We start from the raw sequence: 16,304 nt of genomic DNA, 5'->3' as shown, positions 1-16,304 counted from the left end.
GTGTTGGAGTATATCTCATCAGATCGTCTCCTCCCCTGACCTGTGTCCTATAGGAATCACCTGTTGTTACGGAAGTTTACCCCCTTTGTTTGATCTCATCACAACATTCTGGAAATTTGGATCGTGCAACAAGGCAGCCCTGCTTGTAAAGATTTACAAAAAAAATATGTTTAGGTCATTTCCTCTCTAACTGGGACATTTTGGGACCGATTGGAGGGATTGCTGGGACTGGACAAAGTGCACACGGAGATACAGTGGTAAGAGCAAATAACGTTTAACCATGTATCCAGCTAATTTAAATAGCTCACGTTACTGTATTGTGTGTCGAGTTTAGATTCTCTGCCCGAGCCCGAACTCGGCCCGACCCAACCCGACCAGCGGGCCGGGCCGGCTGGGTCCTTCATCAAGCATTTGTGGGTTTTTTTTAACCATTACTTTATTAGCCTAATTGGGTGGGGAGAAAGCTATGCCTCTCCAGCTTCTCCCCCAGCTCTAGATCTTGAGTGTGAGGTAAACTGTGCTAAATCGTGTCTCCCCCCATCTGTAGCACTGTCTTCGATAATTGCGCAACCAGGCCAGATTGTTTCAGATATCTCACGAGTCCTTTAGCAGCAGATAGGGTCTCTCCTATATCCGGCGCGTTGTCGGCCAGTGCGTCGGCATGCGGACCGTGGTGAAGGACTGTATTAATTAGGTGATTGAGACCAGAAAGTCTCCTATATATTTGATTATGTTACTGCATTGATCTGTTACCCACAGTTAAAAGGAATTGTAGTTGAGAATGTCAGTTATAACGGCCCACGTATTAAAAAATGGTTGGGTTAAAATCGGGCTCAGCCTCTTAATTACAGCTTGTGTCGGGCCGGGCCGTGCACGGGCTCGGGTAGGGTCTGGCTTGATTTTTTTGGGCCCGATCTAAGCTTTAATTGTGTGAACAAATCTTCCACCAAAACAAGTTCCTTCCCGAGACTATTTTGCAGAGCCACCGTCGCTGCATCCGGACCTTAGCGCCGCCCAAGATGATTGTGATTGGTTTAAAGAAATGCAAACAGCCCAGACATCCTAGGCCTCTGCTTGGTTTTTCCCAATAAATCATAGCCTATTTTGGTAGGCCATCAGTCTAATAGGCCTACTGATAAGAACAATAAGAAGTAAGGGTACTCATGTGGACAAAAAGAAGAAGAATTGTGGTGAGGACTGGTCCATTTCAGGCCCTGCTTATTACCTTATCAATACATCGCCAGTTACCATGGCAACTGCATTAAACGTCACATGAAGCTGTAAGCACGGTCATATAAAAGGCGTGGTTTGAGAGAGGCAGAGACTCCAGAGCAAGGGATTGTAGGCAGCCAGGTAGAGAGACCCCGAGAAAGAGGAGAGAGAGAGAGAGAGAGAGAGAGAGAGAGAGAGAGAGAGAGAGAGAGAGAGAGAGAGAGAGAGATGAATCGAGTTCACACCATAGACTGTAATATTAAGTCTATGGTTCACACCTGGGATTTCCGAAGCTGGTCTCGTCTGTTTTCAGAGCTGTTATTCATGGAGCTATAGAGCAGTAGAATCGAGGCTTACGTGTTATTTTTTCCTGACAGAAATCAACAGGGTGACAGCTAACACCCCACACGTCTCTCCGACGATGTTTTCTTTTGTCTTCCAGCGGCGCTGAAGCAGCTCTATGGGAAAAGAAATGGACTGACTTTCTTCTCCCTTCTCCTTGCGAAGGATTTCAAAGGCCAAAAAAAATCTGTAGCCTACAACACACGTACAGTAACTTACTGGCATTAACAACATGGAGTTATAAATATAGGCTACATGGGCTTTTTTTTATTGCAGCCTGCCGTGTACGTGCACTCAAAAACAAAAAGAGGAAACGCTAGCTATATAGGCCGAAACATGAAGAAAACCAGCTGGAGCTACATGACTGATGGAGACATAGCTTGTTTGTGTGGAGGTTACTGTGGACAGATACAATGACCAAAGTCTGAGATAACACAAGGAAAGAAATAAATAAATAGGCTAAACCACGTTTCACAGCCCAAATAACGGGCATGTAACTTCTGTAAATTTTTAACAAACGTGCTTTAACAAAAATGTTAATAGCCTGTACGACTCTGGCCAATTTTTCTTTTACGGAATGTAAACCAATAACTCCCGGGTAAGTTATTGAACTGCTGTCTGGTGAAGAAACAAAGTGAGTTCTTGTTGTGGTAACATTTGGCTAAACCTAAAACAGCTGCATTTGCTAATTAGCTTAGTCGCCTATAGACCTTTTCAATGGAATTCCATTGCTAGGCAATAGCCTGGCCCCTTGTTAACTTCCTGTCAGTTGTGTTTAGAATGTTTACATCTTTGAAGTGGTCTATAGCAAAAAGCTATAACATTTACATAGCTGTTTTGTATCTGTATATTTCAGAGAGTAGGCTACATTAATAATAGTAATAATAATAATACATTTTATTTAAAGGCGCCTTTCTCGGCACTCAAGGACACCGTAGGTGTGTCATGTTCTTATCACTGTAGCTACAGTATTACTCTACCATCACACCTGTATCAAGTAATATGCAGTGGTGAATGTAGTTTATCGTATCATAATTTAGCAACATCTTGAAATAACTATAATTTAATAAATGTTATAATATGCCATCAAAATGGACAAGTGCATATGTAAATGGAATTGATAATATATTTCCAACAAGATAATTAAAAGGAAACTAACAAAAGGAAGAGACAAATAAAGAGCAACAACTTTGGATAAGAAACAATTAAATCCTATCAGAGTTGTAAATCCTAAATTCAGAAGTGACTAAATCGGTGTAGTCTACTTCTTATGATGTGCTCATAGATCAAGTGTGGCATTAGGCATTATTATATACTACTGATCTTAAACACTTTTGTTGTACTGCCCATGTTAACTTACTAGATATTGCACTATATGACAGTTATTTCAAACCAGCCTAATACGCTGAACATGGATTTGACTTCCCTTTTGTCTTTCCCTTCCTTTTGTTGATAAATTTGGAGATAATGAAAATAGAACTCTACAAATGGATGAGGAGGAGTTACCAGCAGTTTGAATCCATGAAACCAACGCGGACTGACTGTAATCTGAATGGATGTGTGTGAGACGAGGGTTGACTGTTTTTGTGCTTCGTCGATGGATTCGCATGTCAGCACCGCCCTGCTGGGCAGCAGTGGCAGCAACTACACGGCTGACACCTCGGGTCTGAGCTTCACCAGCCAGCTGGGCACTACCTCCCCTGTTGTGCCAAGGTAATCCACTCCGTCCGTTCACTTTTCCATCTTTCCTTAGCCTCTGAACACCCACACAGGTGATGTAACATATTCTGGCTGATGAGACCTCTGTTCAGGTTGAAGGTGGGCCGGAGCTTAGATGGGAATTTATCAGGCTTGTTTGAGATGGGCTAGGCCTGCGCAAAATCATTTGTCAGCGATCGCCACCCAATGCAAGCCAGTTTAATTTTGTGTCTGACTTGATCCCGACTTGCTCTGACGTCATGCACACGTGGGCAACGATAACCTCACGAGATTGAGGCGGCCGCAGTTTTGGGAGGCAGGTGCGGCAGTTGCTCTCCACCGACTGCGAGACCCAAGGGGGTAAGCGAGCATCCGGAAAGCATATCTCCTATGGGGAGATTCTGAGGCTAACAAGCCATCACCTCCCGATAGCATTCCATTGACTCCCATTCATTTTGGTGTCACTTTGACAGCGAATAACTTTACATCTGAAGCATTTAAAGACTCTATTTGTACATTTGTTTATTTCTAAAGAAACACGACAATGTATAAAAGGTTCCATTACCTTGTAGCTCACGTTATGGCCATTTTTGCAAAAATAGGCTAACAATTGTGTCATAACCACGCGACTTACTGTCGTACAGTAAACAAATTACCATACAGTACAGGAGAAGCTCGCAGGCAGTTTCGACTAACATTTGCTGTTTAAGTTTAATTACTAATGTTAACTAGCATGTTAGTGATCAATAATTAGCCTGTGCCCATGTTATCTCCTTACATATACTGCGTTACTGCGCAGCCTCCAACTGAGCTTGATGACGTAGATGTGACGTGAGCAACCTGTCTGAAAGTTGGAAGTCTTCTGGTAGCTGTGCCAAGAGAAATCTCAATCATTCCCAATCTTACAGAGACGGAGAGCGTAGGTATATGTAAGGAGATAACATAGGCGCAGGCTAATTATTGCTCACTAAAATGCTAGTTAACATTAGTAATTAAACGTAAACAGCTAATGTGAGTCGAAAAGCTTTAAGCTGCAAGCTTCTCCTGACTATACGGTAATTTGTCTGCGATGCGACTGAATGTCGCGTGTTTATGAAACACTCGTTAGCCTATTTTTCAAAAACGGCTGCTACAGAGCCATAACGTGAGATACAAAGTAATGGAGCTTTTTATACATTGTTGTGTTTCTTTAGAAATAAACAATGGACAAATAGAGTATTTAAACGCTTTAGATGTTAAGTTATTCAGTGTCAAAGTGACGCCAAAATGAATGGGAGTCAATGGAATGCTACCGGAAGGTGATGGCTTGTTAGCCTCAGAATCTCCCCACAGGATGTACGCTTTCCGGATGCTCACTTACCCCCTTGCTGAAAACAGCTGTAAAGTGTCTGACTTGACCGCAGCTTTTTGTCACCACCCCCTGCTGCTGCCGCCTGCTCTCGTCCACTTTGCAGGCGAGGCACAGCTCAAAATTTTTACGTGAAAGATTTTGCCATTTCTTCTTATACTTTTTTTATTTAGCTAAGTTACTGTACCTATGACAATATTCACAATTTGAGAGCTTCTTTTGTTTCATGTATTAAAAATGTATTTTGCAGAGTATTGAAAAGCAGTTTAGTTTTGGTTACGATATCGAAACTACTTCAATCTATCGCACTAGTATAAAAAACCAGCCCCATTGAATAAGTTTATATTTTTTAAACATTTTGTGAGAACATATTGTATGCAGACTGTGATGGTTGTACAATTATTTCTGCCTCTTTCTTCTTCTTTTTTGGTTCTTTAGTGTTGTTTCCATAGTGACCAGCCTAGTGACTGCCACCACTATAGAAGCCACATTGGGAAACACTGGAAACCTGTCGACGTTCAGAGACCATAGAGGGAGCGAGCTCGGTCCAATCCATCCGGCGTCGACCCCGTCGGTGCTGAGCGCCGCCGAGAGTAAGTCTGTCCTGCAGGGCATCACCGTGGCAACTCAGGCCCTGGTACTCCTCGCCATCTTCCTCCTCTCCAGTCTCGGTAACTCGGCAGTCGTCGTGGTCATCATCAAACACAGACAGCTTCGGACAGTGACCAATGCTTTCATCATGTCTCTGTCGTTGTCCGACTTCCTCACGGCTGTGTTGTGTCTGCCGTTCTCCTTCGTCATGCTCTTCAGCAAGGATGGTACCTGGATGTTCGGGGATCGTTTCTGCGTGGCCAACGGCTTTTTCAACACCTGCTTTGGTATCATCTCCACCCTGACTATGACTTTGATCTCGTTTGACAGGTACTACGCCATAGTCAGACAGCCGCAGGCCAAAATAGGGCGCCAGAAAGCAACTCAGTTGTTGATCGCTGTGTGGTTAACTGCAGTCATTTTCTCTCTGCCTTGGTATCTCTTAGTTCGACCGCCTACAGAAATCCATAAGCGAGGTTTCTACCACTGTATGTACGTGTTCCACTCCAGGACTTCACGCATGGGGACGGCCTACAGCATCTGCCTTATTGTCATATGTTACTTACTGCCCTTCGCCCTCATGTGTTTTTGTCATTACAACATCTGTAAGACAGTTCGTCTCTCTGAAATCCGAGTCCGGCCGGTGACCACGTACGCATACTTACTGCGATTCTACAGTGAAATGCGAACAGCCACCACAGTTCTGATTATGATTGTTTTCATCATTTTTTGTTGGGGGCCATATTGTTTAATGGGGTTGGTTACAGCATTGGGGGACTACACGTTCAACCCAGCAATGGACACAGTGGCCATCTGGCTAGCCTGGGCAAACGGAGCAATCAACCCTCTGATCTACGCCCTGAGGAACCCCAATATATCCATGTTACTGGGGCGGAACAGAGAGGAGGGCTATCGGACCAGAAATATCGCTGCGTACCTCTCCAGCCAAACCCAGAACCGCGAGGTTCGGCTTAACCAAGCGGAGAGGATCAGGGACCGCTACGTGAGTCGCGTAGGGGTGAATAATAACAGCCGGCTGTCAAATTCAAGTCCTGGAAAAGGAGGAGGAGGAGGAGAGGTGGGAATGTGGGCCTGTAAAAACCCTGCCGTGTTCTTCTGCAGGGACGCCCAGCCTGACACTGCAACACTTCCTAACTCCGTCAGTGCGCCAAAGATGAAGACAGCGGACACCAGCCTGTGACGTTCTGGAAGAGCGCTGAACCATCCAACGATTGTTTTCATCTTCTCTAATATGTTGTTGTGGATCTAGAGACTGAAGACGAAATACCTTATAGTATCTAGTATCTATAGTGTCTTTCAGATCACACTCTAAAACGTTTATGAATCAAACCACCACTTATCATCTTTTGTCAGCAATCAAATGGATCATTTACAGAACTATGTGGGAGGACAACAAGTTATGACGGTGAAAACTTAATTTAAGCAGCTGTTGTACGATAGATGGGGTCAATGAAATTCCTTTCTAATTTTGGAGGATGCCATTAAGTCCTCTCAAGGATCCACGGGACCACCTGACGGACCCCTGGAAACCCCTCAATGATTAATCATGGAAGGGGATGCAAAACATTTCTGTAGAAAACCATGATGAGTTTGCGCTTGTGTTAAAAAAAAGGGCTTGATGTCATATCATATGTAAATGCAGCATATGGATATGGAAAACTATGAAGGATCAAGCATTTCCTTAATCCTTTAATCCTAAACCTTAACATGCTTAGAACATATATGTTCTGGACATGTCATTTGGGTTAGGGTTAGGCTCAGGCTCGTACACGGGCGGGGTAGAATACGCACGGCGGGGCAAGGAGGCATTTCATTGGTTCTTTTCAAGCGGACCGCGAGGCAGTGATTGGAACCCCTCTCCGAGCCTTCCGCCGTAGCTGGACGTGTACCTCCAAAAATGTGTAACTTTGCGTCAAGGCGATGCAGACCGCAAGGACTGTGATTGGTCAACTCGTCCTGTCTGTTGATAGTCAGTGTTTCAAGCAGCCTACTGTGGGGAGTAGCAACATGCTAGTTCATTGGCCTCTAAGCTTTGCAAATGAACTCAGACATATTTTGGTTACAATGACGGGGTTATCCATTTGTAAAGTGTCTATATATGTCAGTAACGTTTTGAAATTAGCACTTCGCCAGCAAGCAGTACTTTGTGGGCAGTTGTGCTAAAGTTTGCTTGCTAACATAACACAAACTGGCTTGCAGGCACCCTGCAAATAACCTTAGACTTATTTTCTGGTTACAGTAACACCCCCGTAGCGTTATGGCGGTGAAAGGCACCGCGATGCAAAGCAACCCCAGCACAGAACTCAGAAAGGGTCACAAAGCCGTAGGAGCGACGGGGTAACCGAGACGTTAAACTTAAAGGTTGTAGATCAGAAACTGCGCATGTACAGTCATATGGATCGTTTCAGAAGGCAGCAACCAACTAATATTTTGTCATTTAGGTATTACGACTTGTTGCATTTACCATGCATGTCTGTATGTTAGCCTGTTGTTGCATTATTTTGTATTTATTAGGTAAAAATTACTGTTTATTGCATTTATGATTATTAATCTGTGTAAAGGTGTCAGCTTGAATATATCTCAACAGGTTTTGGGTGACCTTCTCACAAATACGGTGAAAGATTGAACCTTGTGAGTCAAGATGTGAGGACTGTTCAAACTGTTTTGTTCAGTTCAGCTGATAAGCTTTGTTAATTACGTTAAATGGCCCAGCAACCACCTGCAGCAAAGCTATCCCATCATACGGCCATCTTCGATTTTATGGTTTTAACCAAGAAATAACTGTATACATTATTAAGCGGAGGCAAGCTGACATGGAGCTCCCCAATGTTGAAAGCTACTGATTTTGTCAGTGATGATGATTCAGTTTAGCATGAAAATTCATTTTGAAAGATTACTTTGTCCTGTCACATTCTCGTGAATGGGTTTGTATGATATCATACGAAAACCTATGCACACCCATTCGAATGATATCCTGCGAAATTGGGCGACTGCCGGCCTGCCTTGTGACGACAGTTAAGTTTAATCGTCTTTACAGTTAAATTTAGCCGATACAAAGGTTACTGTGAGCTGGCTTCAGAGCACTGCGCGCTGTCAGTTATTTGGGAGGCTGTTGCTAGTTGAGTTTAGCCAACAAATGCTGACTTTAAGCGGGGTACAGAGCACCGTGAGCTGTTGCAGTCTAAAGTTAAGTTTAGGCGACAAATGGTGACTTTGAGCCTGGAACATGGCACCAAGCGCTGCCGCAGTATATAGTAAAGTTTAGCCAACAATTAGTGAGAGTCATGCGGCAACGACAGTTAAGTTTAGGCACCAAACTATTTAAGATTAGAAAAAAGATCGTGGTTTGGATTAAAACACTCCCGGGACATGAACACTCGTTACCTGGGTGAAAATCTTATGTTCACCCCAAGACACAAACTCTTCTCCCAGAGTTGAAAGCCCTGTGTTGTATGACCCAGCCGTCCAATTAACATTGTTTTACTTTTCGTAGCTATATGTAAGAATGGTCCAAGAGAACAGCCTGTTTGTTTACATCCTAAACACCTCTTCTGTTATTGAACATCAGCACATAATTTAAAAAGTGGAGAGAGCTTCAGATTCTGAGTGTGGAAGATGTCAATGGCTGTGCTGCAAAAGAACAAGTATTTTTTTAGAGGAAACCAAAGAAAGATTGGCTACATTTCTTTATGTAAGTTAGTGACCTCATCTGGCCACAGTGGCAAAAAGTATTAAGATTCAGGAAGGATCAGTGTTGTAGTACTCAAGATTGGTCTTGGTCTTAAGACCACTTTTCTAAGGTCTTGTCTCGGTCTCAGATAAAGAGGATTTGGGATTTTATTTCTAGACCACAACTGCAGGGATATGACCTGTGCGTTGTCTGGTTTATGTTGTTTGGTCGGAGTTAGCAATGGCTTTCAGCTGCACGGCTTTCGGGAAGGCTGTTCTCGTGTATCCTCGCTCATAGCTCCTCAGAGATCCCTCCTCCATCCTTGCTCCTAGTTCCTCGGGCCAGGAATAAGAGCTTTGAGACGGCCTTCACAAAAGAGGGCCAGAAGGGCTTTCGGTTCAAGCAAGGAAATATGAAATAGGAGACTTGGGATTCAGCATTAGTCTCAACCCCTCAAAGTCTAGGTCTTGACTCGGTCTGGATACACTCTGTTCTTGGTGATGACTTGGTCTCGGTTTAGGTGGTCTTGGCTACAACACTGATTACAACCGTCCAAAAAGAGTAGCGCTTACCTTAATGTTGTTTTTTCAACCAAGCTTTGTTGTAGTATTCATCCATTGTATGCGTACTGTACCGTATCTAGCTCCACTGGGTGCTGCACGGAGAGGGATTCAAGTGCCAAGCAGGAGGAAAATAATGTTGTCATCACTTTGGCCCATATGTCTGAATGCATTTTCATCTCAAGTTTTTTGTCACCAATAAAGAGATTGTTCAATTTTGTATTCCTCCTTACGATGGAAAATAGCTAATACTTTAAATTAACAGTATTTGCGTGTAACTTCCTTTTATGTCCTTAGAAGACAAAAGTTCCTGATCGATTTTCTTTTTACTTTTGTACACGAGACAAGGTCCGATGGGTACATTTACAGTAAACTGATTTAAGTTAATTGTTTGCATAATCTAGAGAGCCTTTGACTAACATGCAGAATGTAAATTTTGTGTAAAGGGAAGCACACACATATATAATAACAAGTCGAAAATTAATATTTTTCTTAAATCAACAGCTGCTTTTGAACTCAACTAATAACTTTGTCTTTATTTTCCTGATACCTGGTACCAAATGATATAGTTTGTTATAATGTTAAAGTCCAGGAAACTAGGAAACTGTGAAAATCAAAGACCAATACAATAAAGGGTTACATTAAGAATTGTTAAGGACATTTTGGTGCAGTCTTTTGCATGTCCATGCATGTTTTCAGTTCATGTGTGGGAAACAGCACATTTATAGGAAGAAATGGAATTAGGGAGCTCAAACTCAAGCTATTTCAAGCTAATATAATAATAAGAAAGGCCCAGTCAGGGACAGCACTTTTTGTCCTATGTCATGAAAACTGTTTTATCATCCTGTACTGAACCCTAAAGGTCATCTGTCTTTGAAGACCATACCCAACAGGGTTATTTAAAGACCAGCCCAGCAAGGACACGAGATCTGAGAGAGGACGGAAAAGTACAGCACACTGTTTTATTCAGTTCCTTTGCTTAAGTAATAAAAGCAGCAATACTGCAATGGAAAAATACTCCATTACAAGTCAAACTGAACCTGTTCTGAATGTCACATACACAAGTAGAAGTACAGAAGTAGAATCACCAAACTATTTACTAAAGTTGATTCGAAAAGTATCAAAGTTTCCTGTGAATGTTGTGCAGTAATATGTGTACAGTGTTCACGCAATGGAAGGACATCCTTTTTGCTTTCACTTTATTTCTGAACATTGGCCCTGCCTTTAGTAGCAATCTTTCTAATTGGAATGACTATTAATGACATTAACTAACTTGTACTAACTAACCAACAAATAATGACATGTTCTCATTTGCCTTTGTTGAAGCCTGCTTGCAAAAATGTATGTGGGCAACCCTTTATAAAGCATGTGCTGTACTATTATGCCATACTGCATGTTGTGAGTTAACTGCCCAACTGTGCAAGACATTAACTTGTTATACAATTAAAAGTATGATACATTTCACATGGGATGGCCAGTAGTCCTACCAGGATATGTTCTCTCATTAAAAAAAAACACTTGTGCAGCTGCTGGATCAGAGTGGCCTGCTCTGACTTAACTCAAGCACTGGATTTATCAAAGACAGTAATACAGGGGTCTTCAACCTGTTTTAGGCCAAGGACCCCTTAACTGAAAATAAAATGGAGCGGGGACCCCTTACCATATTTATTGGAGTTGCCTATTAAACTTGGGTCTACAACAAAGTGCAGGGTGCCCTGGAGCCTTTACACTTATCTTTTTATGGTGCATACAATACTAAGCTTTGAAAATAAAAACTGTTGGCATATTTATATATTTATACATCATGTTTTAATGTTAAAATGTGGAAAAGTGAATCCTTAAGCTTAACTGTATCGGTGGATGGCTACCTTAGCTATTGGCCAGTTAGCCTATGATCAATGTGTACGTAAAAAATAGTTTTATCTTTACTAATAATATGTTGGATTCATGTTGATGCCATTTTCAGACACACATACTGTATATATGTATATACTGTATGTACACACACACACACACACACACACACACACACATATATATACAGCAACTCTGTGGACCCCCTGTTGAAGATCTCTGGTCTAATACAAACGTTAATATTTGTGCAAGGCATGCAGCATGCAACAAAAGAGCACAATTACATATTTTATATATGAGCTTGTGGTTGTACATTGGCCCAACACTTTTGTAATTTGGGCTGTAATGAAAACTTTGTCCTTCAGGGGGAGCTAGCGGGGAATTTAGCCTTTCAGTCTTGATCAACTTAAACAGTAGCAGACCAGTTTGATAGTAATGCTCTTTCTAATACCAAGAGTTTGAACAGTTTGCTGTGCTCATTTTTCAGCAGCTGCAGTTAATGCATGTTTAGCCAGAATATTTTGTTCTTCTTCCTTTTAACAGTCATAAATCCAGACCCTTAGCCCAGGACAGTAAAGTATCTACATCATGTTTCTGTAACAGGTTCAGAGATAATGGGTTCATCCAATGTAAGCTGACGTTACCCAGCCTGGAGACAAAGGAACAACACCCTGCACTGCTCTGCAACAGCCAACTGTATCAGTGTAACAAGTGTGTTGGAATGTCACCTGGCTTCATACCATACCACACACAAACACACACGCAGAGTGAATCATCAAGGTATTTGTGTGTGTGTGTGTGTGTGTGTAACGTCAGTGTCCACTCACCATAGGGCCTTGGTTAAAGAGTCATCATTTTGGGAACTGCTTACGAAATCCACCTCCTCTCTCTTTCTCTCTTTGCCTCAGTTATTCCCCGTACATCCCCAAGTCATGTGTTATGGAGGAAGTGTTCAGATGCTTAAGTAAAAGTCTTGCATTCAAAATTCTTCTGAAAATGCTCACTATGCAGAACAGACCCGTGTGGTATGTGAAATGATAATCTAGCATGAAACTGAAAAGCATAAAGCAGAAGGAGAGTGATTTACCATTACGCTTCCATGAAGATGAGAGACTTGCAAGAGACAGTTTTAAAAGAAAATGTTGATAAAGTTGAAAAAGCGGAGGCCAAATAAATTCAACCTTTTATTCTCTAGTATGGGTCAATCTCCCAAAGCACTGCAATTTGATTTTCATCAGACATTCCCTGCCTTGCAAAAGCCCACATATTTCAAAGTCTACATAAATACTGTAGATTTGGCAAACTATGTATAGAAACAGGAATCCTTTTTACATTCATTTTCATGAATTTTTTGCACCTGCAATGCATTCTCATGAACGCTGTTAAGGCCACAACAAACAACTGTCAACTTAAAGGGTAACTACCGTTTTTTTTTCTTTCAATCTGGACTATTTTCCTATGTTTTTGTGTGTAAGTGTCTGATGGGATCAACCTCTCTTTGACATTGGTCCAGTTATAAGCAAGAAACAAGCTACAAGCAATTGTACTGTTTGTACCTTCACAAAAGTGCTCATTTTGCCGCTGACAGGCTCAGATTGTTATTCTAAGTATCTGACAACATTATGGAAAGGATCCCTACAGAGATAGACCTTTAAAACCTATTTAGGACCTTTCTGTTTAACCAGAAACAGCTCTGAAGTCGCTAGCGCTAAACCCACCAGACTCCATTTAAAAAAGCAATACTTTTAGCATGTATAGAGCCAACATATTTCCACGTGTAAACCAATTAACTATGTGTTTATTTCAACCAAAACTAGAGTTGTAATGGTTGGAAAAGTGGAAAGACAACCCAAAACGGCTTTTCATCATTTTGTTTAGTTTCTGTTGACTTTGAATGAAGTGTATTTTACGATGTTAAAATTACTGTTTATTTACATGGAGTCTGGTGGGTTTAGTGAACGCAATTTCGCAGATGTTTTTATGTTTAAAAAAAAGATCCTACTCTTTAACAGAAAGGTCGACCTCCTTAGAAATCCTTTCCATAATGTTGTCAGACACTTAGACTATGAATCTAATTAATATAAATCTTCATTCATTCATTCATGTAGCTTGTTTCTCCACTGCCGACTGCAGTGATCTTGCTTAATACTGGACCAATGCCAAAGATTGTTGTTCCCATCAGTCACTTAGACGCAAAAACATAGGAAAATAGGGTCCAGGTTGAAAAAAAACAAAAACGGTAGTAACCCTTTGGCATCCTCATTTTTTGTCTTAGATTCAGATTTTGCTTTTACTCGTGTGATTTTCTTTTTAGTTATTTAATGAATGTAGTTCGCGGAGCCTGAGGCCTATACGATTTCCATTGCCAATGACTACTTCTGTTATTGTTTTTTTCACGTGACTAAAAAAACGAATAAGAAGAAACACAATTGGCAGAATGGAAAGCTGCCGGTTTCTCCCCACAGGAGCCGGGAGGACGGAGTTGCAGGTCATCGGGCAGAATTTAACTCACATGGTCTGACTGCCTCCACTATGTTTGTTTTGGTAACATTTAGTTTCCATATTTACACCATACAACATTCCTCTCATGCATCACAGACACTGCAATGTGACCCATCTCTACAGAGTTTTCACTTTGGTTTGTGGCTTCTCAGAATACAGTCTCAGAATACATCTTCAATGTTGCAATTCATGTGTGGTCTCCCCTTTCTGTGTCCTTCCATGAGCCGGGTTGTGACATACTAAATGAACTCATATCCATATATACAGATAAATACACATATTTATGACTTATGACTTTTGAAATAAAAGAAGTGATTCAAACAGCTGAATCTTAACATGAAATAATGCATTTATGAGGAACAGATGAATAAAAAATAAGGTACTAAATGTGTGAAAATAACCTTCATTACTTTCAACTTCCTTCAATACCTTCAACAGTCACTGAGTCTAAACCCCAAAAAATAAAAATGTTGGGCCATTTTAGCCTTTAATAGACAGCTGTAGAGAGAGGGTGAAGACATGTAGCAAATGGCCACAGGTCGTACTCGAACCCTGAGCCGCTGCGTCGAGGACCGACCCTCTGCATATGGGCAAATTTAAATGAGTACAAGTGGTTCTTACAGATTTTATTTTCCATTTTATTGAAGATATCAAAGCATTAGTCTGGCTCGACGGATGTACATTTCCAGGATAACTGCCAGACATCCGGTGCGCGGCTCACGCTGGATATCAGATGTCTTCATCTGCAGATGGATTTTTGCTTAGTTCTCATGGAGGCATTGTAGCTGTCATCATGTGACCTGAATTGATTTTTTTTTTTTTGGTAGGAAATGTCCAGGAAGTGTTAATGAAAATGTAGTCTACATCCACGACGTTCCACTTCCGGGATTGCTCCGTTGCCGATGGATATTCCGCCGGATATCACTCATTTAGGCTGGATGTCTGTTACCTTCCTCTTTCTTTATGTTGGAATTATGAACTCTGGTGGATTTCTGAGGACTATGGTTAACTGCTCCTCAGATCTCTGCAGGCTAAATCCAGACAGCTAGCTAGACTATCTGTCCAATCTGAGATTTTTGTTGCACGACTAAAACAACCTTTGAACGTACACATGTTCCACCAAAACAAGTTCCATCCTGAGGCTATTTTGCAGAGTCACCGTGGCTCTGTCTGGCGTTTACCACCGCCCAAGACCATTATGATTGGTTTAAAGAAATGCCAATAAACCAGGGCACATTTTTCTCCCATCCTGGAAGCGATATTTTTTTTCATGCCAAGACCCGCCCAGCTTGATTGGTTGGGGTTAGGCATTTCACCTCGAGTGGTTAAGGTTAGGATAGTCGATTGTTCAGGGGATAGGACCTGTACAAATCAGAATACGTTGCCTTGCGTAACCCTGGCAACTAGGGCTGTCCTCGACTAAAGAAATTCTTAGTCGACTAACAATTATACAATTTTGTCGACTAAGCAATTAGTTGATTTAATTGACAGCTGTGCGCTTTGAGAGGTGGTTAAGACTAGAAAAGCACAATATAAATGTAGTTAATTAACCATCTGTAAAACTGAGTTTCTCCACAATTAATCCTGTAAAAGCACCACTTTAAATCTTGTGTTTACCATAAATGTGCTCATAAGTTTCTTGGAAATGAGTAATTAAGCATGAATAAGCATAAAAAATGACTAATCGACTAAAGAAATCTTAGTCGACTAAGACCAAAACGACCGATTAGTCGACTAATCGACTAAGAGGTGGCAGCCCTAATGGCAACTGGCCAATAAATGCTATTGAGGGGCGGGTCTTGGCGTGGCCATATTGGGATTCGTAATTTTGCATCCTGGGAATGCTGTGCTGACTAGCCAGACCCTCCTCCGCAGCGCTGAGTAGGAAGGTCTGGCTATGCTAGACTAAAATAGAACAGAACAATGAGATTAATGGCCTGGGGGAAAAAGGGAGTGGTACAATCGTTACACTTCATAGCTGCTAGACAAGTTTTTGAATGACAGACATTTCCTCTTTCCTCACTGACAGTCTGTTCCAATGACAGTTTCATCACTCGCAGTTTGATGACTACGGCACGGTCACATGAGAGCAGGCTGAACAATTTGATTTTTTTTTGGTATTTATCTCCAACAATCAACAGTACATTGTAAAAGAAAACAAAAGCAGATAAAAACACACAGATAAAAACACAAACGTAGACCAATCAATCCGATTTCACCAAAGAAAAAGAAAACAGGATAAGTTCAAGAAGGATCAAGCAGAAGCATAATGCCTAGCCTATATTATTCTGCACCCTACTTCCCAATATCATATTATTACAGAAAAAAAAAATAGATATGCACGGTGCTGTAATGTAACTAAGTACATTTACTCAAATACTGTACTTACAAATATCAGATACTTGTACTTTACTTGAGTCTTTTGTTTTTATGCCACTTTCTACTTCTACTCTGCTATATTTCAGAGAGAAATATGTGGGATTTACTTTTAGCAGAGTCTTTTTTT

The 16,304-nt window shown here is 41.4% G+C and overlaps 1 protein-coding gene across 4 annotated transcripts; it reads left to right on the top strand.

Moving 5' to 3' along the window:
* The first annotated feature begins 1,327 nt into the window (after positions 1–1,327).
* On the top strand, positions 1,328–10,097 carry gpr135 (G protein-coupled receptor 135). Of its 4 annotated transcripts, none has more exons than XM_028566493.1 (3): positions 1,328–2,152; positions 3,032–3,267; positions 5,039–10,097. In XM_028566493.1, exons 2-3 carry the CDS (start codon positions 3,107–3,109, stop codon positions 6,390–6,392), a joined length of 1,515 nt encoding a protein of 504 aa, XP_028422294.1. In that variant the 5' UTR covers positions 1,328–2,152; positions 3,032–3,106; the 3' UTR covers positions 6,393–10,097. The 4 variants fall into 4 exon arrangements, with proteins under 4 accessions (XP_028422294.1, XP_028422292.1, XP_028422293.1 ...); XM_028566491.1 differs by having other exon boundaries at positions 3,019–3,267; XM_028566492.1 differs by having other exon boundaries at positions 1,328–2,188.
* Positions 10,098–16,304: the final 6,207 nt, after the last annotated feature.

This window comes from Perca flavescens, chromosome 20 (assembly GCF_004354835.1).
Source record: "Perca flavescens isolate YP-PL-M2 chromosome 20, PFLA_1.0, whole genome shotgun sequence".
In the NCBI taxonomy this organism is placed as follows: domain Eukaryota; kingdom Metazoa; phylum Chordata; class Actinopteri; order Perciformes; family Percidae; genus Perca; species Perca flavescens.
This window is presented reverse-complemented; position numbering and strand designations above follow the sequence as displayed.

Bases quoted from the DNA above. Each gene is read 5' to 3' on its own strand.
- gpr135 (XM_028566493.1), top strand. From the start codon at position 3,107: ATGGATGTGTGTGAGACGAGGGTTGACTGTTTTTGTGCTTCGTCGATG. The intron at 3,268-5,038 runs GTAATCCACTCC...TTGGTTCTTTAG, and splicing joins ACCTCCCCTGTTGTGCCAAG to TGTTGTTTCCATAGTGACCA.